Below are 27,223 nucleotides of genomic sequence, written 5' to 3' on the forward strand. Positions count from 1 at the left end.
ATAACTACTATAATACTGCCCCCTATGTACAAGAATATAACTACTATAATAGTGCCCCCTATGTACAAGAATATAGCTACTATAATACTGCTCCCCTATGTATAAGAATATAACTACTATAATATTGCCCCCTATGTACAAGAATATAACTACTATAATACTGCCCCTATGTACAAGAATATAACTACTATAATACTGCTCCTATGTACAAGAATATAACTACTATAATACTGTACCCTATGTACAAGAATATAACTACTATAATACTGCCTCCTATGTACAAGAATATAACTACTATAATACTGCCCCCTATGTACAAGAATATAACTACTGTAATACTGCTCCTATGTACAAGAATATAACTACTATAATACTGCCCCCTATGTATAAGAATATAACTACTATAATACTACCCCCTATGTACAAGAATATAACTACTATAATACTGCCCCCTATGTACAAGAATATAACTACTATAATACTGCTCCCTATGTACAAGAATATAACTACTATAATACTGCTGCTATGTACAAGAAAATAACTACAGTAATACTGCCCCCTATGTACAAGAATATAACTACTATAATACTGTCCACTATGTACAAGAATATAAATAGTAGAATACTGCCCCTATGTATAAGAATATAACTACGATAATACTGCTCCTATGTACAAGAATATAACTACTATAATACTGCCTCCTATGTACAAGAATATAACTACTATAATACTACCCCCTATGTACAAGAATATAACTACTATAATACTGCCTCCTATGTACAAGAATATAACTACAATAATACTGCCCCCTATGTACAAGAATATAACTACTATAATACTGCTCCCTATGTACAAGAATATAACTACTATAATACTGCTGCTATGTACAAGAAAATAACTACTATAATACTGCCACTATGTACAAGAATATAACTACAGTAATACTGCCCCCTATGTACAAGAATATAACTACTATAATACTGTCCACTATGTACAAGAATATAAATAGTAGAATACTGCCCCTATGTATAAGAATATAACTACTATAATACTGCCCCCTATGTACAAGAATAAAACTACTATAATACTGCTCCATATGTACAAGAATATAACTACTATAATACTGCCTCCTATGTACAAGAATATAACTACTATAATACTGCCTCCTATGTACAAGAATATAACTACTATAATACTGCCCCCTATGTACAAGAATATAACTACTATAATACTGCCCCCTATGTACAAGAATATAACTACTCTAATACTGCCCCCTATGTACAAGAATATAACTACTATAATACTGCCCCCTAAGTACAAGAATATAACTACTATAATACGGCCCCCTGTGTACAAGAAAATAACTACTATAATACTGCCCCCTATGTACAAGAATATAACTACTATAATACTGCCCCCTATGTACAAGAATATAACTACTATAATACTGCCCCCTATGTACAAGAATATAACTACTATAATACTGCCCCCTATGTACAAGAATATAACTACTATAATACTGCCCCCCATGTACAAGAATAGAACGACTATAATACTACCCCCTAAGTACAAGAATATAACTACTATAATACTACCCCCTAAGTACAAGAATATAACTACTATAATACTACCTCCTATGTACAAGAATATAACTACTATAATACTGCCTCCTATGTACAAGAATATAACTACTATAATACTGCCTCCTATGTACAAGAATATAACTACAGTAATACTGCCCCCTATGTACAAGAATATAACTACTATAATACTGTCCACTATGTACAAGAATATAAATAGTAGAATACTGCCCCTATGTATAAGAATATAACTACTATAATACTGCCCCCCATGTACAAGAATAGAACGACTATAATACTGCCACTATGTACAAGAATATAACTACTATAATACTGCCCCCTATGTACAAGAATATAACTACTATAATACTGCTCCCTATGTACAAGAATATAACTACTATAATACTGCCACTATGTACAAGAATATAACTACAGTAATACTGCCCCCTATGTACAAGAATATAACTACTATAATACTGTCCACTATGTACAAGAATATAAATAGTAGAATACTGCTCCTATGTACAAGAATATAACTACTGTAATACTGCCCCCTATGTACAAGAATATAACTACTGTAATACTGCCCCTATGTACAAGAATATAAGTACTATAATACTGCCCTCTATGTACAAGAATATAACTACTATAATACTACCCCCTAAGTGCAAGAATATAACTACTATAATACTGCCCCCTATGTACAAGAATATAACTACTATAATACTGCCTCCTATGTACAAGAATATAACTACTATAATACTGCTCCCTATGTACAAGAATATAACTACTATAATACTGCCACTATGTACAAGAATATAACTACAGTAATACTGCCCCCTATGTACAAGAATATAACTACTATAATACTGCCCCCTATGTACAGGAATGTAAATAGTAGAATACTGCCCCCTATGTACATGAATATAACTACTATAATACTGCTCCCTATCTACAAGAATATAACTACTATAATACTGCTCCCTATGTACAAGAATATAACTACTATAATACTGCCCCCTATGTACAAGAATATAACTACTATAATACTGCCCCCTATGTACAGGAATATAATTACTATAATACTGCCCCCTATGTACAAGAATATAACTACTATAATACTGCCCCCTATGTACAAGAATATAACTACTATAATACTGCCCCCTATGTACAAGAATATAACTACTATAATACTGCCTCCTATGTAATATAAATACTATAATACTGCCCCCTATGTACAAGAATATAACTACTATAATACTGCCCCCTATGTACAAGAATATAACTACTGTAATACTGCCTCCTATGTACAAGAATATAACTACTATAATACTGCCTCCTATGTACAAGAATATAACTACTATAATACTGCTTCTAGGTACAAGAATATAACTACTATAATACTGCCCCCTATGTACAAGAATATAACTACTATAATACTGCCCCCTATGTACAAGAATATAACTACTATAATACTGCCCCCTGTGTACAAGAATATAACTACTATAGTACGCCCTCCTATGTTCAAGAATGTAACTACTATAATACTGCCCCCTACGTACAAGAATATAACTACTATAATACTGCCCCCTATGTACAAGAATATAACTACTATAATACTGCCCCCTATGTACAAGAATATAACTACAATAATACTGCCCCCTATGTACAAGAATATAACTACTATAATACTGTCCCCTATGTACAAGGATATAACTACTATAATACTGCCCCCTATGTACAAGGATATAACTACTATAATACTGCTCACTATGTACAAGAATATAACTACTATAATACTGCCCTCTATGTACAAGAATATAACTACTATAATACTGCCTGCTATGTACAAGAATATAACTACTATAATACTGCTCCCTATGTACAAGAATATAACTACTATAATACTGCCCTCTATGTACAAGAATATAACTACTATAATACTGCTCCTATGTACAAGAATATAACTACTATAATACTGCTCCCTATGTACAAGAATATAACTACTATAATACTGCCCCTATGTACAAGAATATAACTACTATAATACTGCCCCCTATGTACAAGAATATAACTACTATAATACTGCTCCCTATGTACAAGAATATAACTACTATAATACTGCCCCCTGTGTACAAGAATATAACTACTATAATACTGCCCCTATGTACAAGAATATAACTACTATAATACTGCCCCTATGTACAAGAATATAACTACTATAATACTGCCCCTATGTACAAGAATATAACTACTATAATACTGCCCCTATGTACAAGAATATAACTACTATAATACTGCCCCCTATGTACAAGAATATAACTACTATAATACTGCCCCCTGTGTACAGGAATATAAATACTATAATACTGCTCCTATGTACAAGAATATAACTACTATAATACTGCTCCTATGTACAAGAATATAACTACTATAATACTGCCCCCTGTGTACAGGAATATAAATACTATAATACTGCTCCTATGTACAAGAATATAACTACTATAATACTGCTCCTATGTACAAGAATATAACTACTATAATACTGCCCGCTATGTACAAGAATATAACTACTATAATACTGCCCCCTGTGTACAGGAATATAAATACTATAATACTGCTCCTATGTACAAGAATATAACTACTATAATACTGCTCCTATGTACAAGAATATAACTACTATAATACTGCCCCCTGTGTACAAGAATATAACTACTATAATACTGCCTCCTATGTACAAGAATATAACTACTATAATACAATCCCCTATGTACAAGAATATAACTACTATAATACTGCCCCCTATGTACAGGAATATAACTACTATAATACCGCCCCCTATGTACAAGAATATAACTACTATAATACTGCTCCTATGTACAAGAATATAACTACTATAATACTGCCTCCTATGTACAAGAATATAACTACTATAATACTGCCCCCTATGTGCAAGTATATAACTACTATAATACTGCTCCCTATGTACAAGAATATAACTACTATAATACTGCCCCCTATGTGCAAGAATATAACTACTATAATACTGCCCCTATGTACAAGAATATAACTGCTATAATACTGCCCCCTATGTACAAGAATATAACTACTATAATACTGCTCCCTATGTACAAGAATATAACTACTATAATACTGCCCCCTATGTACAGGAATATAACTACTATAATACTGCCCCCTATGTACAAGAATATAACTACTATAATACTGCCCCCTATGTACAAGAATATAACTACTATAATACTGCCCCCTATGTACAAGAATATAACTACTATAATACTGCCCTCTATGTACAGGAATATAACTACTATAATACTGCCCCCTATGTACAAGAATATAACTACTATAATACGCCCTCCTATGTACAAGACTATAACTACTATAATACTGCCCCCTATGTACAGGAATATAACTACTATAATACCGCCCCCTATGTACAAGAATATAACTACTATAATACTGCTCCTATGTACAAGAATATAACTACTATAATACTGCCTCCTATGTACAAGAATATAACTACTATAATACTGCCCCCTATGTGCAAGTATATAACTACTATAATACTGCTCCCTATGTACAAGAATATAACTACTATAATACTGCCCCCTATGTGCAAGAATATAACTACTATAATACTGCCCCTATGTACAAGAATATAACTGCTATAATACTGCCCCCTATGTACAAGAATATAACTACTATAATACTGCTCCCTATGTACAAGAATATAACTACTATAATACTGCCCCCTATGTACAGGAATATAACTACTATAATACTGCCCCCTATGTACAAGAATATAACTACTATAATACTGCCCCCTATGTACAAGAATATAACTACTATAATACTGCCCTCTATGTACAGGAATATAACTACTATAATACTGCCCCCTATGTACAAGAATATAACTACTATAATACGCCCTCCTATGTACAAGACTATAACTACTATAATACTGCTCCCTATGTACAAGAATATAACTACTATAATACTGCCCCCTATGTACAGGAATATGACTACTATAATACTGCCCCCTATGTACAAGAATATAACTACTATAATACTGCCCCCTATGTACAATACTATAACTACTATAATACTGCTCCTACGTACAAGAATATACCTACTATAATACTGCCCCCTATGTACAAGAATATAACTACTATAATACTGCCCCCTATGTACAAGAATATAACTACTATAATACTGCTCCTACGTACAAGAATATACCTACTATTTTACTGCCCCCTATGTACAAGAATATAACTACTATAATACTGCCCCCTATGTACAAGAATATAACTACTATAATACTGCCCCCTATGTACAAGAATATAACTACTATAATACTGCCCCATGTACAAGAATATAACTACTATAATACTGCCCACTATGTACAAGAATATAACTACTATAATACTGCCTCCTATGTACAAGAATATAACTACTATAATACTGCCCCTATGTACAAGTATATAACTACTATAATACTGCCCCCTATGTACAAGAATATAATTACTATAATACTGCTCCTATGTACAAGAATATAACTACTATAATACTGCCCCCTATATACAAGAATATACCTACTATAATACTGCCCCCTATGTACAAGAATATAACTACTATAATACTGCCCCCTATGTACAAGAATATAACTACTATAATACTGCCCCCTATGTACAAGAATATAACTACTATAATACTGCCCCCTATGTACAAGAATATAACTACTATAATACTGCCCCTATGTACAAGAATATAACTACTATAATACTGCCCCCTATGTACAAGAATATAACTACTATAATACTGCCCCCTATGTACAAGAATATAACTACTATAATACTGCCCCCTATGTACAAGAATATAACTACTATAATACTGCCCCCTATGTACAAGAATATAACTACTATAATACTGCCCCTATGTACAAGAATATAACTACTATAATACTGCCCCCTATGGACAAGAATATAACTACTATAATACTGCCCCCTGTGTACAAGAATATAACTACTATAATACTACTCCCTATGTACAAGAATATAACTACTATAATACTGCTCCCTATGTACAAGACTATAACTACTATAATACTGCCTGCTATGTCCAAGAATATAACTACTATAATACTGCCCCCTATGTACAAGAATATAACTACTATAATACTGCTCCCTATGTACAAGAATATAACTACTATAATACTGCCTGCTATGTCCAAGAATATAACTACTATAATACTGCCCCGATGTACAAGAATATAACTACTATAATACTGCCCTGCGCTGTTAGTATATTCCCCTTCACCTTCTTACCTCAGTGATACATGTTTGTCATCCACAGCTGGAACGACCCACTAAGCAGGTGCGAGAGGCGGAGGAGAGGCTGAAAGCCATCCCTCAGTTCTGTTTTCCTGATGCCCGGGACTGGGTGCCGGTGTCTGAGTACAGCAGGTAGGTGGCAGCTCTAATGTCGGGTCAGATTACATGTCTCATGACTGCACTGTGCTATTATCTTGTCTCGGGTTTCCACCCTTCTCCCTAGAGTCGGGTTCCCCAAGGATATTATTGCCAGTTGTCACTGAACAGGACTGGAAGTAGTAGATCCATTGATAAATTGGGGGGCTGAGAGTTCCACAAACAAACCTCCCTCTATTGCCCCCCCCCCTTACCTCAGCCATAGTCTCCCAGCAGTCATTTCATCTGCCTGCATCTCCTCTGTTGCAGTGAGACCTTCTCCTTCATGCTGACGGGTGAAGATGGCAGCAGGAGGTTTGGTTACTGTCGGCGGCTCCTGGTAAGTACCTAGTATTTTCAGCTTTTGGTTTTTCTTGAGCCAGGGATCTCGGCCCCTGAGATTTTTAGCGATATCGCCCATTGTTTTCAATGCCGGCCCTATTGAAATCAATGGGAGAAGATCATGAAACCGCTTGCGGGGCTGAAGGAATCCCCCATAGCGAGGAGAGAGAGAGAAAAGGATGCTGAGCTACACCGGATCTACTAGAGATCTCCCCATATTTGAAGAGATAGGGGGCAGCGCTAGAGGGGGTTCTCATAGTGATTCCTTTCTAGCCAAGAGAGGGAACATGGCCAGTCACTCTCTCGCCCCCGCTCTCGGGGAAGCCCTCCAGCTCCGCCCCACCGTCTCTCCAAATATGGGGAGATCTCTAGGAGATCCCTTGTAGCTCTGCCTCCTACTGTCGCCTCGCTACGGGCGATTCCTCCAGACTCGCAGGCATGCAAGGCTGTTTCCATGTGAAAATGCCTGGCATCCAGGTGGTTTCAGAAGGACTGTGCGTGCCGTGAATCACAGCCAGGTATCGCCCTCGCCAGTGGGCAGGAGCCCTTACAGTTGCAAGAAAGATATGTGAACCTTTAAATTGAATAACCTGTAGAATGTTCTCTGCTTCCCCCTTTAACGGCCTTCACCTCTACCAAGGTCCCAATAGCTGCAGACAAGATTTACACAGCATGTAGGGGGAATATCGGACCCCTCCTCCCAACCAATGGGGTTCAGCTCATCCATTTTTCTGGGATGCCTTGTTTGGTCAGCACTCTTCAGTCATGCCACGGCATCCCCATAGGGTTGTGGTCAGGACTCTGGTCAGGCCATTCCAAATCACAAGTCTTCTGTCTCCCCATTCTTTGACTACTTGTGCGCTTTGGGTTAGGGTTCCTTTCCACTTGCGTTTTTTAGCGCCGTGATATCGCTGCGTTTTTTTTTAACGCGGATGTCAATGGGTCTTTCTAATGTTACAAATGCCTCGCACAAAAATCACAAGTTGGTGCTCTGCGATTTTTGTGCGAAGTGTTTTTAACATTAGAAAGTCCCGTTGACCTTCGTGTTAAAAAAAACGCCGCGATATCACAGCGCTAAAAACATGCTAGTGGCGAGGCACCTTATTGTCTCCTTGCATCACCAATATGTCTTCCACTTGAGGTCCTGGATGGCTGTTACATTCTTCTGTAAGATGTTGTGTTCCACCTTAGGATTCACAAAGGCGTCCAGACCCTGAGGAGCAAAGCCAACCCAAACAATGATGTCCTCTCCACCATGGCCCAAACCATAATGTATTTTCCACCTCATCCCCACACCATAGCCCCAAACCCTCCACCATATCTCCAAACTATGATGCCCTCTTCACTATAGTCTCAAGCCATGCTGTCCCCTCCACCATATCTCCAAACTGAGATGTCCTTTTCACCATATCCTCCTACCGTGATGCCCCCTCCAACATAGCAACCAAGCCACGATGCCCCCTCCAGCAAAGCCCCAAACCATAAAACCCCCTCCACACTTTCCCCATGCACAGTGCTGTGCACTACTATTGTAGAACATTTCCTAGAGCTTTGTGGGACATCCCAGTGTTCTGGTGAAACTTGAGAAGGGCCATAGCGTTATTTTGGCCAGCAGTGACTTCCTTCATGGTATCCATCCTTGATCACCATTCTTAGTCAGGGTCTTTCCCATAAAGGACACATGAACAGAGGTCTCTGTAGTCTGGAGACTCTTCTGTGGGTTCTTTTTCTCTCTTTCAGGACCTCCAGTTGCGCTCTTAGAGTGATCTATTACAGGACGCTCCTGGGGAGAGTAGAACAGTCCAGAATATCCTCCATCTGTTGGTTTAAACCAGGAATTGATGTACATCCAGGTCGATAGCTTTTGTAGTCTTTCTCAGCTTATCTATATTACGTCTTCTGAGCTATTCTGGAAGTTGCTTACATTGGTCAGTGTGAGCAGCACCTCCATCACGGAAAAGAACAGATCTGTCTTTAACCATGCTCTGTGTGCCGTTATTTAATGGGTAAAGCACCTACAGTTATCTCGTCTCCTTAATGGAAACATCTTTTGCTAATTAGCTTTTGTAGAAGTAATTAACAGAGGTTCACTTACTTTTCTCCCTACACTGTGGATGATGAGCGGTATAGCTATGTTATTAGTTACATTACATAGGGGGTCACTTACTTTCCTCCTGTACTGTGGATGATGGGTGGTACAGCTGTGTGTTACTAGTTACATTACATAGGGGGTCACTTACTTTCCTCCTGTACTGTGGATGATCCCCGGCCCCACCTCCGTTCAGTCAGCGACGCTCCTGCTGGGACGACCTGTCGGGTATCTGGGCCCTACAGATGGTGCTCTGTAAAGCACCCGTAGTAGGTGATGGGTATCTTGGATGTTGGTTAATTAAGGCAAAAATTGAGTTAGTTCCTAAGGCTAAGAAAATCCCGCGATATTTGTGCGTTGTGAGACGCACATGTGCGATCTTTATTTATTTTCTTCTCCTGCACCGCACCACTAGGTGACCCTATGCGAGACACAAATTGCAGCATGTTCTATGTGGCTACATGATCTCCCATCGCAGCCCCAGTGTTTTCAATGGAATTGGCGGCAGCAGCACGGCCCCATTGAAAGCAATGGGAGAACTCTGCGAATCTCTGCCGCGGCTGCGACCGCACCCGCGCCGGTGGAGGTCAGCCTAAGGTTTACCTTACGATTCAATTTATTTACATACAAAAGTAAAAAAAGTATCTTGAAAAGATTGAAAACCAGTCGGTTTATTCTCACACCGCTGAGGGTTTGTTCCAGTGTATCGGTGCAGGAGTGCACATAGCTGTGTAAGCAGGATGAGGGCAGACGGTGCCCCCTGCAGCCTGAAGCTCTCATGTTTGCTGTCCCAGCCCGTTGGCGCAGTCCGCCCCCCTGGCGGTGATTGTAACTCTAGGACTGCTCTCAGCGCTGTTGTTCTCGTCTCCCCGGTGATTTGTGTCCGGATTCTAAGACGTTGTACTCTGCTATTGTGCAATGCAATCTCTTCTTTGCTTTAACAGCTTTTGTCTCGTACATGGCGTGACACGCAGGAATGTTATTGTCGTAGCACAGCTGCAGAGAGCAAACACCGGCCGCGGGATCACATGTCCAACCACAGGGACAAGCACCGCCCGCAAGATCACAGGGACAAGCACCGGCCGCGAGATGACAGGGACAAGCACCAGCCGCGGGATCACAGGGACAAGCACAGGGACATACACCGGCCGCGGGATCACAGGGACAAGCACCAGCCGCGGGATCACAGGGACAAGCACAGGGACATACACCGGCCGCGGGATCACATGTCCAACCACAGGGACATGCACCGGCCGCGGGATCACAGGGACAAGCACAGGGACAAGCACCGGCCGCGGGATCACAGGGACAAGCACAGGGACAAGCACCGGCCGCGGGATCACAGGGACAAGCACCGGCCGCGGGATCACAGGGACAAGCACCGGCCGCGGGATCACAGGGACAAGCACAGGGACATACACCGGCCGCGGGATCACACGTCCAACCATAGGGACATACACCGGCCGCAAGATCACAGGGACAAGCACCAGCCGCGGGATCACAGGGACAAGCACAGGGACAAACACCGACCGCGGGATCACATGTCCAACCATAGGGACATACACCGGCCGCGGGATCACAGGGACAAGCACAGGGACATACACCGGCCGCAAGATCACAGGGACAAGCACCTGCCGCGGGATCACAGGGACAAGCACAGGGACATACACCGGCCGCAAGATCACAGGGACAAACACCGGCCGCGGGATCACATGTCCAACCACAGGGACATACACCGGCCGCAAGATCACAGGGACAAGCACCGGCCGCGGGATCACAGGGACAAGCACCGGCCGCGGGATCACAGGGACAAGCACAGGGACAAACACCGGCCGCGGGATCACATGTCCAACCACAGGGACATAGACCGGCCGCAAGATCACAGGGACAAGCACCGGCCGCGGGATCACAGGGACAAGCACAGGGACAAACACCGGCCGCGGGATCACACGTCCAACCATAGGGACATACACCGGCTGTGGGATCACACGTCCAACCACAGGGACAAGCACCGGCCGCAAGATCACAGGGACAAGCACCGGCCGCGGGATCACAGGGACAAGCACCGGCCGCGGGATCACAGGGACAAGCATAGGGACAAACACCGGTCACAGGGATCACACGTCCAACCACAGGGACATACACCGGCTGTGGGATCACAAGTCCAACCACTGGGACAAACACCGGACGCGAGATGACAGGGACAAGCACCGGCCGCAGGGATCACACGTCCAACCACAGGGACATACACCGGCCGCGGGATGACAGAGACAAGCACCGGCCGCGGGATCACATGTCCAACCACAGGGACATACACTGACTGTGGGATCACACGTCCAACCACAGGGACATACACCGGCCGCGGGATCACAAGGACAAGCACCGGCTGCGGGATCACACATCCAACCACAGGGACAAACACTGGCCGTGGGATCACAGGAACATGCACTGGCCACGGGATTACACATTCAACCATAGGGACATACACCGGCAGCAGGATCACACATCCAACCACAGGGACAAACACCGGCCGTGGGATCACAGGGACAAGCACTGGCCACGGGATTACACATTCAACCATAGGGACATACACCGGCAGCAGGATCACACATCCAACCACAGGGACAAACACTGGCCGCAGGATCACACGTCCAACCACAGGGACATACACCGGCCGCGGGATCACATGTCCAACCACAGGGACAAGCACCGGCCGCGGGATCACATGTCCAACCACAGGGACAAGCACCGGCCGCGGGATCACATGTCCAACCACAGGGACAAGCACCGGCCGCGAGATGACAGGGACAAGCACCGGCCGCGAGATGACAGGGACAAGCACCGGCCGCAGGGATCACACGTCCAACCACAGGGACATACACCGGCCGCGGGATGACAGAGACAAGCACCGGCCGCGGGATCACATGTCCAACCACAGGGACATACACTGACTGTGGGATCACACGTCCAACCACAGGGACATACACCGTCCGCGGGATCACAAGGACAAGCACCGGCTGCGGGATCACACATCCAACCACAGGGACAAACACTGGCCGTGGGATCACAGGAACATGCACTGGCCACGGGATTACACATTCAACCATAGGGACATACACCGGCAGCAGGATCACACATCCAACCACAGGGACAAACACCGGCCGTGGGATCACAGGGACAAGCACTGGCCACGGGATTACACATTCAACCATAGGGACATACACCGGCAGCAGGATCACACATCCAACCACAGGGACAAACACTGGCCGCAGGATCACACGTCCAACCACAGGGACATACACCGGCCGCGGGATCACATGTCCAACCACAGGGACAAGCACCGGCCGCGAGATGACAGGGACAAGCACCGGCCGCGAGATGACAGGGACAAGCACCGGCCGCGAGATGACAGGGACAAGCACCGGCCGCGGGATCACAGGGACAAGCGCAGGGACAAACACCGGCCGCGGGATCACAGGTCCAACCATAGGGTCATACACCGGTCGCAGGGATCACACGTCCAACCACAGGGACATACACCGGCTGTGGGATCACACGTCCAACCACTGGGACAAACACCGGACGCGAGATGACAGGGACAAGCACCGGCCGCAGGATCACACGTCCAACCTCAGGGACATACACTGACTGTGGGATCACACGTCCAACCACAGGGACAAACACCGGCCGCGGGATCACAGGGACAAGCACAGGGACAAACACCGACCGCGGGATCACATGTCCAACCATAGGGACATACACCGGCCGCGGGATCACAGGGACAAGCACAGGGACATACACCGGCCGCAAGATCACAGGGACAAGCACCGGCCGCGGGATCACAGGGACAAGCACAGGGACATACACCGGCCGCAAGATCACAGGGACAAACACCGGCCGCGGGATCACATGTCCAACCACAGGGACATACACCGGCCGCAAGATCACAGGGACAAGCACCGGCCGCGGGATCACAGGTACAAGCACAGGGACATACACCGGCCGCGGGATCACATGTCCAACCACAGGGACATACACCGGCCGCAAGATCACAGGGACAAGCACCGGCCGCGGGATCACAGGGACAAGCACAGGGACAAACACCGGCCGCGGGATCACACGTCCAACCACAGGGACAAGCACCGGCCGCAAGATCACAGGGACAAGCACCGGCCGCGGGATCACAGGGACAAGCACCGGCCGCGGGATCACACGTCCAACCATAGGGACAAACACCGGTCACAGGGATCACACGTCCAACCACAGGGACATACACTGGTCGCAGGGATCACACGTCCAACCACAGGGACATACACCGGCTGTGGGATCACAAGTCCAACCACTGGGACAAACACCGGACGCGAGATGACAGGGACAAGCACCGGCCGCGGGATCACACGTCCAACCATAGGGACATACACTGGCCGCAGGGATCACACGTCCAACCACAGGGACATACACCGGCCGCGGGATGACAGAGACAAGCACCGGCCGCGGGATCACATGTCCAACCACAGGGACATACACTGGCTGTGGGATCACACGTCCAACCACAGGGACATACACCGGCCGCGGGATCACAAGGACAAGCACCGGCTGCGGGATCACACATCCAACCACAGGGACAAACACTGGCCGTGGGATCACAGGAACATGCACTGGCCATGGGATTACACATTCAACCATAGGGACATACACCGGCAGCAGGATCACACATCCAACCACAGGGACAAACACCGGCCGTGGGATCACAGGGACAAGCACTGGCCACGGGATTACACATTCAACCATAGGGACATACACCGGCAGCAGGATCACACATCCAACCACAGGGACAAACACTGGCCACAGGATCACACGTCCAACCACAGGGACATACACCGGCCGCGGGATCACATGTCCAACCACAGGGACAAGCACCGGCCGCGAGATGACAGGGACAAGCACCGGCCGCGAGATGACAGGGACAAGCACCGGCCGCGAGATGACAGGGACAAGCACCGGCCGCGAGATGACAGGGACAAGCACCGGCCGCGGGATCACAGGGACAAGCGCAGGGACAAACACCGGCCGCAGGATCACAGGTCGCAGGGATCACACGTCCAACCACAGGGACATACACCGGCTGTGGGATCACACGTCCAACCACTGGGACAAACACCGGACGCGAGATGACAGGGACAAGCACCGGCCGCAGGATCACACGTCCAACCTCAAGGACATACACTGGCTGTGGGATCACACGTCCAACCACAGGGACAAACACCGGCCGCGGGATCACAGGGACAAGCACCGGCCGTGGGGTCAGACATCCAACCACAGGGACAAACACCGTCCGCGGGGTCACACGGCCCACCACAGGGACATACACCGGCTGTGGGATCACACGGCCCACCACAGGGACATACACCGGCTGTAGGATCACACGTTCAACCACAGGGACATACCCCGGCCGCGGGATCACACTTCCAACCACATGGACCTACACCGGCTGTGGGATCACACGTCCAACCACATGGACATACACCGGCTGTGGGATCACACGTCCAACCACATGGACATACACCGGCTGTGGGATCACACGTCCAACCACATGGACATACACCGGCCACGGGATCCCACGTCCAACCACAGGGACAAACACTGGCCGCAGGATCACACGTCCAACCACAGGGACATACACCGGCCGCGGGATCACATGTCCAACCACAGGGACAAGCACCGGCCGCGGGATCACATGTCCAACCACAGGGACAAGCACCGGCCGCGGGATCACATGTCCAACCACAGGGACAAGCACCGGCCGCGAGATGACAGGGACAAGCACCGGCCGCGAGATGACAGGGACAAGCACCGGCCGCAGGGATCACACGTCCAACCACAGGGACATACACCGGCAGCAGGATCACACATCCAACCACAGGGACAAACACTGGCCGCAGGATCACACGTCCAACCACAGGGACATACACCGGCCGCGGGATCACATGTCCAACCACAGGGACAAGCACCGGCCGCGGGATCACATGTCCAACCACAGGGACAAGCACCGGCCGCGAGATGACAGGGACAAGCACCGGCCGCGAGATGACAGGGACAAGCACCGGCCGCGGGATCACAGGGACAAGCGCAGGGACAAACACCGGCCGCAGGATCACAGGTCGCAGGGATCACACGTCCAACCACAGGGACATACACCGGCTGTGGGATCACACGTCCAACCACTGGGACAAACACCGGACGCGAGATGACAGGGACAAGCACCGGCCGCAGGATCACACGTCCAACCTCAAGGACATACACTGGCTGTGGGATCACACGTCCAACCACAGGGACAAACACCGGCCGCGGGATCACAGGGACAAGCACCGGCCGTGGGGTCAGACATCCAACCACAGGGACAAACACCGTCCGCGGGGTCACACGGCCCACCACAGGGACATACACCGGCTGTGGGATCACACGGCCCACCACAGGGACATACACCGGCTGTAGGATCACACGTTCAACCACAGGGACATACCCCGGCCGCGGGATCACACTTCCAACCACATGGACCTACACCGGCTGTGGGATCACACGTCCAACCACATGGACATACACCGGCTGTGGGATCACACGTCCAACCACATGGACATACACCGGCTGTGGGATCACACGTCCAACCACATGGACATACACCGGCCACGGGATCCCACGTCCAACCACAAGGACATACACCAGGCGTTGGGGGGCCAGGGCTGTGTGCTTCCCCCTCTACTTTTTGGTCACCCCATAGCACGCCTATTCGTTACTGCGGCGTCTTGTGTGAGAGGATCCGAAAGCTCGCAATAACATCGTGTATGTTTGTTGGCCATTAAAAGGTCTCACATCTACAAGATGACTTGGCTTCTCTTACTGAGGACAATCACACTTTGCTCTGCTGGCGACTCCGGACCGAACCTTAGTTTTGTGTGCAGCCTGGACTCAGCACGTTGCGGGATGCAGGGAGACTATGGCCAGTGTGCAAGAGCCCAGCAGACTTGGGCTAACATATATGGGATGCCCCGGGGGCCTCTGATCCTCTCGGCTCACTATCTCTAGCAGCGATGATTGATGGACGATTAGGCCGGCAGATGAGCGTCTTCCAGAATCTTCCCATAAATGATGTTGTTTCTTCAGAACTTCTCAGCAGAGTTTATAATATTTGTGTTTCTGTCTCCAGGACATAAATGTTCTTTGTCATTCTGGTGAATCATCTACTTCATCTTCTGCGGCTCTAAAGCCAAATGAATGATTTCAGTCCAATCAGATATTGTCCTGGTGGTGAGACAGCCGCTGGTTATAATGTGGAGCAGATATCGTATGTTCAGGGGTACACAGGAGAGAGAGCCCAATACACAAATCCAAACCTCCATCTGCAAGTCCGGCTCACTGGAATGAGGGGTGTGAGCCTTAGACACCTTCCCCTACTGCTCGCGGGGGGGAGTGAATATTATATGCAAGTTCGCATTACCTTTAAAGGAAAGGAATGTGCCAGCCAAGTGCAGTTTTGGACCACCCAAGAAGAAGTGGGGTGTGCCAGCCAAGTGCAGTTTTGGACCACTTAAGAAGAAGCGGGGTGTGCCAGCCAAGTGCAGTTTTGGACCACCCAAGAAGAAGCGGGGTGTGCCAGCCAAGTGCAGTTTTGGACCACCCAAGAAGAAGCGGGGTGTGCCAGCCAAGTGCAGTTTTGGACCACCCAAGAAGAAGTGGGGTGTGCCAGCCAAGTGCAGTTTTGGACCACCCAAGAAGAAGCGGGGTGTGCCAGCCAAGAGCAGTTTTAGACTGCCCATGAAGAAGTGTGATTTGCCAGCCTAGTACAGGTTCAGACCGCCCATGAGGCAACGTGCTGTGCCAGCCCAGTGCAAGTTCTTACCGCCTATGAAGAATTGAGATGTGCCAGCTTAGTGCAAGTTCTTACCCCCAATGAGGAAGTGTAATGTGCCAGAAGACTGCAGATTTAGATTGCCCATGAAAAGTGTGATGTGCCAGCTCAGTTTTAGGTTTAGCCGACCCCTGCAGCATTATGGGTGACATGATCCTTAGTAATTCTCCCCTTGCACTAACATTGGAGTTGATTAAACATAACTGAGTTTAAAACAAGTTTTCTAAAATACCGCGGGTTCTTCTCGCCTGCTCATTTCTTGCTTGTTGCGCCGTTTCATGCTTTTACACTTAGGTTTTCGGGTGGTATTCCGTTTTCTGCAGTTTTTCTGTTTGCACTCCACTATCAGGGAGGGGGGTGTAGTAGGCCTAGCATTCTGCCTATAGTTCCTGTCCTGACTTCCTTGCCCTAATGATATATGTGTAATCACTGCGTATTTACGCATAAAACAATGCGGCTTTCTTGACGTTTTTTTTTTGATTGCATCAAAAATGCAATGAATATGTGTGCAAAAAACCCACCAGACCAGTGAATGGGCAGCTGTGTGAAAACGGTGTGCGAGTCACAGACCAAAACTGCATTAGTCCGTGTGAATCAGCCCTTAAAACCATGTTCCCCATTATATAAAAAGATAAACCGTCATATACTCGTCTCTCCCGCAGCTCCAGACTCACCTTTCTGTGTATGGCATGTCACAAGCTGCTGCAGCCAATCACAGAGCTTGAATGCTGAGGTCTGTGATTGGCTGCAGCAGCCTGGGATGTACCTACACAGGCTGACTATAGCCCATAAACACAGACCGGGCGGTGAGGATGGAGATGCGGGCAGCTGGGAGAGGTGAGTTTATGACTGTATGTTGGACAATCCCTTTAACGCTCGTGTAATAGCGCCCTAAAGGCCCAGTGGACGAGCGCCGATCTCATTGATTCATGCTCATCTACTGCAGCAGATTGCTTTGTGTAAAAGGGGGTTGATCTGCACACTTGCTTCTCCTGGTCCAGTCCTCCTCACCCCCTGTCCTGGCTGACAGCCCTGGGGGGCCTCGATCAATGGTTACCTTGTAGCGGAGTCCATATCACCTCAATAGGCTCCCTGGTAATACCCTGCTCCTCAAATGCTGCCAATCTGTAGAGGAACAGAGGGCACATTATAGGACGTGACCGCATGACAAAACCTGCTACCAGCCATATTCAGGAGGCCATTTAGGGGATGTGTAAGACATAATACATAAGGGGCGTCCTGACGGCTTCGGAAAGAGCTGTAACTTCATATTGCTACTGCCCCTACACCATGGGGCACTGCCTTACCTCTACCTTATGTGATGCCCCCCTTGCTGTGCCCGTCTTCTGGGAGGACGGATTTGTTCCTGACTCATTTCTTCAGCATTTTCCTGCTTCAAATCTCACGTTTCTTCTGACTTGGTACGACTTACTGGGTGATATCGGCTCCAAGATTCCTTGATGGTTCTGTAGACGCTCCTGGCCCCTGACCATATACTTAGGAGAGGGATTCACCCCTTTCTTGGAAATACTTGAGCCACAGTTACTGTTCTTCATCTGTCATTGGTGGAGCAACTGGAGTTCTTAGGACGAGAATCACATGAGGACGTGCGATTACCGGTCACGCTTCCCAGTCCAAGTCCGTTCATTGTGTAACACTTGTGTCCCAGTAGAACATGCGGTCTGTCGGAGACGGAGGAGGTCCATGGGGTGCAATTCCTCATCCAGAGGAGCGAAGTCTCAGAGCCTGAGGTCACAAAGCTCTCCTCATTAGAGTCGCGGGTGGTTTACATTCTCTTCTTATTGTATTGGCAAATCTCAGAGATTACTCATAGATCACTATGGAGATGATCATTGTAGACACAAACATGGCCGGAACAATGTCATTACCGGCATCAAGATCATTTACATTTCCTTATTATTGATAATCTGATTACTGGAGAATTCATGATGTGAGCTCGGGCAATGAGCAGTGACCGCCAAGCTATCTGCGTCAGGTGGCGACAACCAGAGCAAAGCTGCGGGACAGAAGGAAATGCTTCAAAAACTGCACTAAACTGCCCTGTGTGAGCCCAGCCGTGGCGTCCTTCACCCCCTTCTATCTTACAGCTGGCCGTGGCATCTTTCACCCCCTTCTATCTTACAGCTGGCCGTGGCATCCTTCACCCCCTTCTGTCCCACAGCCGGTTGTGGCCTCCTTCACCCCCTTCTGTCCCACAGACGGTTGTGGCCTCCTTCACCCCCTTCTGTCCCACAGATGGTTGTGGCATACTTCACCCCCTTCTGTCCCACAGCCGGTTGTGGCATCCTTCACCCCCTTCTGTCCCACAGCCGGTTGTGGCCTCCTTCACCCCCTTCTGTCCCACAGCCGGTTGTGGCCTCCTTCACCCCCTTCTGTCCCACAGCCGGTTGTGCCCTCCTTCACCCCCTTCTGTCCCACAGCCGGTTGTGGCCTCCTTCACCCCCTTCTGTCCCACAGCCGGTTGTGGTCTCCTTCACCCCCTTCTGTCCCACAGCCGGTTGTGGCCTCCTTCACCCCCTTCTGTCCCATAGACGGTTGTGGCCTCCTTCACCCCCCTCCATCTTACCGCTGTCCATACATGTAAGTTAAGTATCTGTCCAAATGAAGCCAGTCAATTGTATGTTCCATCGTTCGTACAGGCAATTTAACCATCAACATACCCAACTAAACTGGCAGATGACGGAGGATGTGGTACTTAACAGAAGAAGCCTAACACAGGCTGGACGTGGCAAAGGCTGACCGATTGCAGTGGAGGCAGACAACCATCTGCCAGCGGCCATCATAAATGTTTGTAAATGATCGTTGACTGAAATGCTTGGCAGCCTGAAGACCCCCTCAAGACCGCCATCGTCCACTCACTTCCTTCTCTTCCAGTGTCTACTCTCCTTCCTCCTGAACTAATTAGTTCTATTTGCTCAAGCTTTCATTCACTCCTCCAGCTGCGCTGATTTTGCCATCTTCCTCTGTTGCGCTCACTTCCTCTTCCTGTGCTCGTTGCGTTCTGTGCTCATCACTTCCCGCTATGCTGACATCTTTCTGCGCTGATCTTGTTCAGCTGCGCCTATTATGCACAGTCTGTTCTTCCTGCGCTCATTTCCGCCTCCTGCACCTCCTCCTGCTCTCCTCTTCCTCCTCATGATCTTATTTCCTCTTCCACATTTTGAGCTGATTTCCGGCTCCTCCTGCACTAATTACCTTTTTCTCTTCCTCTTCCTCCTTTTGCACTTGCTTCCTCCTCCTCCTCTTGAGTTGATTTCCTTCTCTTCCTGCACGGATTTCCTTTTCCTCCTCCTGTGCTCATCCCCCTCTTCCTCCTATTTCCTCCTCCTCTTGAGCTGATTTCCTGCTCCTCCCGCCCTCTTCCCGCAGTCATTTCCTTATCATCCTCCTCCTCCTCATTTCCTTGTCCTTGCTCCTCCTCCTGCACTAACTTCATCTTCCTACAATCCTTCTTCTCCCTCTTTCTTACTTCTTCCTCCATCTTGCCCCAGCATGTCTTCCCTCATCCGCCTGCACAGTGTAGACCAGAAGATACCTCTAGCCCCTTCCTGGTCTCAGCTGAGGCATGGTGACTCCTCAGTACATACAGCCACCCCTTCGCCTCCTCCAGTTTCCCGGATTTCACACTGAGGAGTCACAAGTGACGGTGAAGCTGCAGTGTCTTGTGAGGAGATTTCACAATGTGACGGAGCTTACAGATATTATTCCTGGCCGCTCCGTGACTCCGGAATGTGATGCTTTTACTGGCACGCCGCACCCGCGCTCTTTCCTGGTGTCTTTCCAGGACCCCTGGCTGCAGTCAGAATTCCTTCAGATTTGACACAATGGGGTTTAACCAAAATCCAGCATACTTGATTTAATCGCCATGGCCGGCCGTCTTCTCTACCTAATATGGACAAAAGATGGAATCCCGTCCCTCTCGGTGTGCTGCCATCTGGAAATACTGGATCCTGCACCTGTTCTGGTGTCACTGCCGCATCATAGAGAATTGTCTAAAGCAGGTGATTATCTGTCAGCAATTCTCTCTAAAGTCTCTTCTCAGCCAGGAGGAAGCAACCCGGAACCTGAGGAAGAAACAGTGCTGATATAACCCCCAAAGATATCATATATGTGATATCAGCCGCTCCTCTTATAATGCTCCAGTACTAATATACCATCCAGAGACATCATATATGGGATAGCAGCCGCTCCTCTTATAACACTCCAGTACTGATATTACCCCCAGAGACATCATATATGTGATATCAGCCACTCCTCTTATAACACTCCAGTACTGATATAACCCCCAGAGATATCATATATGTGATATCAGCCACTCCTCTTATAACGCTCTAGTACTGATAAAACCTCCAGAGACATCATATATGTGATATCAGCTGCTCTTCTTATAACTCTCCAGTACTAATATAACCCCCAGAGACATCATATATGTGATATCAGCTGCTCCTCTTATAACCCTCCAGTACTGATATAACCCCCAGAGACATCATATATGTGATATCAGCCGCACCTCTTATAACACTCCAGTACTAATATAACCCCGAGACATCATATATATGATATCAACTGCTCCTCTTATAACGCTCCAGCGCTGATATACCCTCCAGAGACATCACATATGTGATATCAACCGCTCCTCTTATAACACTCCAGTACTGATATAACCCCCAGAGACATCATATATGTGATATCAACCGCTCCTCTTATAACTCTCCAGCGCTGAAATACCCACCAGAGACATCATATATGTGATATCATCCGCTCCTCTTATAACGCTCCAGTACTCATATACCCTCCAGAGACATCATATATGTGATATCAGCCGCACCTCTTATAACCCTCTAGTACTGATATACCCTCCAGAGACATCATATATATGATATCATCCGCTCCTCTTATAACGCTCCAGTACTCATATACCCTCCAGAGACATCATATATGTGATATCAGCCACTCCTCTTATAACCCTCCAGTACTAATATAACCCCCACACATCGTATATGTGATATCAGCCCCTCCTCTTATATCGCTCCAGTACTGATATAACCTCCAGAGACATCATATATGTGATATTAGCCACTCCTCTTATAATGCTCCAGCGCTGATATAACCTCCAGACATTATATATGTGATATCAGCCGCTCCTCTTATAACGCTCCAGTACTGATATAACCCCCAGAGTCATCATATATGTGATATCAGCCCCTCCTCTTATAACGCTCCAGCACTGATATAACATTCAGAGACATCATGTATGTGATATCAGCCACTCCTCTTATAACACTCCAGCGCTGATATAGCCTCCAGAGACATCATATATGTGATATCAGCCGCTCCTCTTATAACGCTCCAGTACTGATAAAACCTCCAGAGACATCATATATGTGATATCAGCTGCTCTTCTTATAACTCTCCAGTACTAATATAACCCCCAGAGACATCATATATGTGATATCAGCCGCTCCTCTTATAACACTCCAGTACTGATATAACCCCCAGAGACATCATATATGTGATATCAGCCACTCCTCTTATAAAGCTCTAGTACTGATAAAACCTCCAGAGACATCATATATGTGATATCAGCCACACCTCTAATAACACTCCAGTACTAATATAACACCCAGAGACATAATATATATGATATCAACTGCTCCTCATATAACGCTCCAGCGCTAATATACCCTCCAGAGACATCATATATGTGATATCAACCGCTCCTCTTATAACGCTCCAGTACTGATATAACCCCCAGAGACATCATATATGTGATATCAACCGCTCTTTTTATAACTCTCCAGCGCTGATATACCCTCCAGAGACATCATATATGTGATATCATCCGCTCCTCTTATAACGCTCCAGTACTGATATAACCCCCAGAGACATCATATATGTGATATCAGCCGCTCCTTTTATAACACTCCAGTACTAATATACCCTCCAGAGACGACATATATGTGATATCAGCCGCTCCTCTTATAAAGCTCCAGTACTGATATAACCCCCAGAGACATCATATATGTGATATCAGCCGCTCCTTTTATAACACTCCAGTACTAATATACCCTCCAGAGACATCATATATGTGATATCAGCCCCTCCTCTTATAACGCTCCAGCAGTGATATAAGCTCCGAAGACATCATACATGTGATATCAGCCGCCCCTCTTATAACGCTCCAGTACTGATATAACCTCCAGAGACATCATATATGTGATATCAGCCGCTCCTCTTATAACGCTCCAGTACTGATATCACATACATGATGTCTCTGGAGGTTATATCAGTTCTGGAGCGTTATAAGAGGAGCGGCTGATATCACATAGATGATGTCTCTGGAGGTTATATCAGTACTGGAGCGTTATAAGAGGAGCGGCTGATATCACATATATGATGTCTCTGGAGGTTATATCAGTACTGGAGCGTTATAAGAGGAGCAGCTGATATCACATATATGATGTCTCTGGAGGTTATATAAGTACTGGAGCGTTATAAGAGGAGCGGCTGATATCACATATATGATGTTTCTGGAGGTAATATCAGTGCTGGAGCGTTATAAGAGGATCAGCTGATATCACATATATGATGTCTCTGGAGGTTATATCAGTACTAGAGGGTTATAAGAGGAGGGGTTGATATCACATGTATGATGTCTCTGGAGGTTATATCAACCCCTCCTCTTATAACACTCCAGCAGTTATCACATATATGATGTCTCTGGAGGTTATATATCAGTTGCTCCTCTTATAACGCTCCAGTACTTGTATAACCTCCAGAGACATCATATATGTGATATCAGCTGCTCCTCTTATAACGCTCCAGTACTGATATAACCTCCAGAGACATCATGTATGTGATATCAGCTGATCCTCTTATAACGCTCCAGTCATATATGTGACTGATAACCGCATATGATTGATTCCAAGTAGCAGCCAGCAAAGGTGTAAATGCAGCTCTGGATGCGACTGGAGGATGTGTCAGGATGTTACTTGCCGCTCCGTGTGCGTACGCTGTAGGATTATACCCGGATGTTCTGGCAGTCGGGATTTTATTGCCATTTCAGGCCATTATTATGGTAGATGTATTGCGGTATAGCAGTGCTGAGGGAGTAGCAGAGCGCCTCGACCACCCGCAGCCCTGACCTCGCTCTTGTAATAAGATTGACTCTAGCTGTGTGAGTATTAATGTCAGTGCAGCAAATTACAGGCTGCAGATCCCAAATTACAGGCTGCGGAGCCAGCGCTATATGATGATGACTGGGGAGGACATCTGTGCGGTGCACGAGGCGATGGCCGGCTCACCGCAGTCTTCAGGGATAGTGGACCCCTTTAAAGCCGGGTCCACACGCAGGGCGTAGATCCTTATCCGTACTTACTGCTGCGGTTTGGTGCTGGTTGTTGCATGGGTTACCCCCAGGGTCTTCGCCTCCCCCTCAGGGTATATATATATTCTTCTGTGACTATTCTGGAGCTGCTAGCGAGCGGTACTGTAACTCCCATCATCTCTCTCCTCACAGCCCAGCGGGAAGGGACCCCGGCTCCCCGAGGTGTACTGTGTCATCAGCCGGCTGGGATGCTTCGACCTCTTCTCCAAGGTAAGAGGCGGCTGCAGGAGCGATGGAGACCGTGCAAAACAAATCACACGCGGAGTTGAAAATGGCGCGACTGCAGCTCTATGAGTCGCCTCTCCAACATTCTGTGCAACCTTTCAGCTTCCCTTTATCGGCTCCAACATATTTGCAGCATATTCTCATACAGTTTGTAGCCTGTGGCGCTCGTGTGGTTAATTTTACATTTCCTAGTATGTAGGGTCACATGATCAGACATATTATATTATAAAGATCAAGATAGCGTAATGAAGTGTTCGCCAGCAGAGTGCGGCGCGCCCATCAGATCTGCGGAAACCAGAACAACCTTCACTTACGGCATTAGGCCGGGCGACAGGGAAGGCACGACCAAAGATCGCCAGCAGAGTGCGGCGCGCCCATCAGATCTGCAGAAACCACAACAACCTTCACTTACGGCATTAGGCCGGGGCGACGGAAGGCATGACCAAAGATCGCCAGCAGAGTGCGGCGCGCCCATCAGATCTGCAGAAACCACAACAACCTTCACTTACGGCATTAGGCCGGGGCGACGGGGAAGGTACGACCAAAGATCGCCAGCAGAGTGCGGCGCGCCCATCAGATCTGCAGAAACCACAACAACCTTCACTTACGGCATTAGGCCGGGGCGACGGGGAAGGCACAACCAAAGATCGCCAGCAGAGTGCGGCGCGCCCATCAGATCTGCAGAAACCACAACAACCTTCACTTACGGCATTAGGCCGGGGCGACGGGGAAGGCACGACCAAAGATCGCCAGCAGAGTGCGGCGCGCCCATCAGATCTGCAGAAACCACAACAACCTTCACTTACGGCATTAGGCCGGGCGACAGGGAAGGTACGACCAAAGATCGCCAGCAGAGTGCGGCGCGCCCATCAGATCTGCGGAAACCAGAACAACCTTCACTTACGGCATTAGGCTGGGGCGACGGAAGGCACGACCAAAGATCGCCAGCAGAGTGCGGCGCGCCCATCAGATCTGCAGAAACCAGAACAACTTTCACTTACGGCATTAGGCCGGGCGACAGGGAAGGCACGACCAAAGATCACCAGCAGAGTGCGGCGCGCCCATCAGATCTGCAGAAACCAGAACAGCCTTCACTTACGGCATTAGGCCGGGGCGACGGAAGGCACGACCAAAGATCGCCAGCAGAGTGCGGCGCGCCCATCAGATCTGTGGAAACCAGAACAGCCTTCACTTACGGCATTAGGCCGGGCGACAGGGAAGGCACGACCAAAGATCGCCAGCAGAGTGCGGCACGCCCATCAGATCTGCGGAAACCAGAACAGCCTTCACTTACGGCATTAGGCCGGGGCGACGGAAGGCACGACCAAAGATCGCCAGCAAAGTGCGGCGCGCCCATCAGATCTGCGGAAACCAGAACAGCCTTCACTTACGGCATTAGGCCGGGCGACAGGGAAGGCACGACCAAAGATCGCCAGCAGAGTGCGGCGCGCCCATCAGATCTGCGGACACCAGAACAGCCTTCACTTACGGCATTAGGCCGGGCGACAGGGAAGGTACGACCAAAGATCGCCAGCAGAGTGCGGTGCGCCCATCAGATCTGCAGAAACCAGAACAGCCTTCACTTTCGGCATTAGGCCGGGGCGACGGAAGGCACGACCAAAGATCGCCAGCAGAGTGCGGCGCGCCCATCAGATCTGCAGAAACCAGAACAGCCTTCACTTACGGCATTAGGCCGGGCGACGGGGAAGGCACGACCAAAGATCGCCAGCAGAGTGCGGCGCGCCCATCAGATCTGCGGACACCAGAACAGCCTTCACTTACGGCATTAGGCCGGGCGACAGGGAAGGTACGACCAAAGATCGCCAGCAGAGTGCGGTGCGCCCATCAGATCTGCGGACACCAGAACAACCTTCACTTACGGCATTAGGCCGGGGCGACGGAAGGCACGACCAAAGATCGCCAGCAGAGTGCGGCGCGCCCATCAGATCTGTGGAAACCAGAACAGCCTTCACTTACGGCATTAGGCCGGGGCGACGGAGAAGGCACGACCAAAGATCGCCAGCAGAGTGCGGCGCGCCCATCAGATCTGCGGACACCAGCACAACCTTCACTTACGGCATTAGGCCGGGCGACAGGGAAGGCACGACCAAAGATCGCCAGCAGAGTGCGGCGCGCCCATCAGATCTGCAGAAACCAGAACAGCCTTCACTTACGGCATTAGGCGGGGGC

The 27,223-nt window shown here is 47.8% G+C and overlaps 1 protein-coding gene across 4 annotated transcripts in view; it reads left to right on the forward strand.

Moving 5' to 3' along the window:
* DENND2B (DENN domain containing 2B) overlaps positions 1-27,223 on the forward strand; it is a 219,049-nt gene that overhangs the window by 174,769 nt on the left and 17,057 nt on the right. For all 4 annotated transcript variants that reach the window (XR_010787191.1, XM_066583667.1, XM_066583666.1 and 1 more), the window contains 3 exons: positions 6,951-7,060; positions 7,334-7,403; positions 24,941-25,018. Coding sequence is in view for 3 of the 4 variants with exons in the window: in XM_066583667.1 (XP_066439764.1) it covers positions 6,951-7,060; positions 7,334-7,403; positions 24,941-25,018 (258 nt within the window). In the remaining variant the exon portion in view is untranslated. The remainder of the gene's footprint in view (positions 1-6,950; positions 7,061-7,333; positions 7,404-24,940; positions 25,019-27,223) is intronic.

Source organism: Eleutherodactylus coqui, chromosome 11 (genome assembly GCF_035609145.1).
Source record: "Eleutherodactylus coqui strain aEleCoq1 chromosome 11, aEleCoq1.hap1, whole genome shotgun sequence".
In the NCBI taxonomy this organism is placed as follows: domain Eukaryota; kingdom Metazoa; phylum Chordata; class Amphibia; order Anura; family Eleutherodactylidae; genus Eleutherodactylus; species Eleutherodactylus coqui.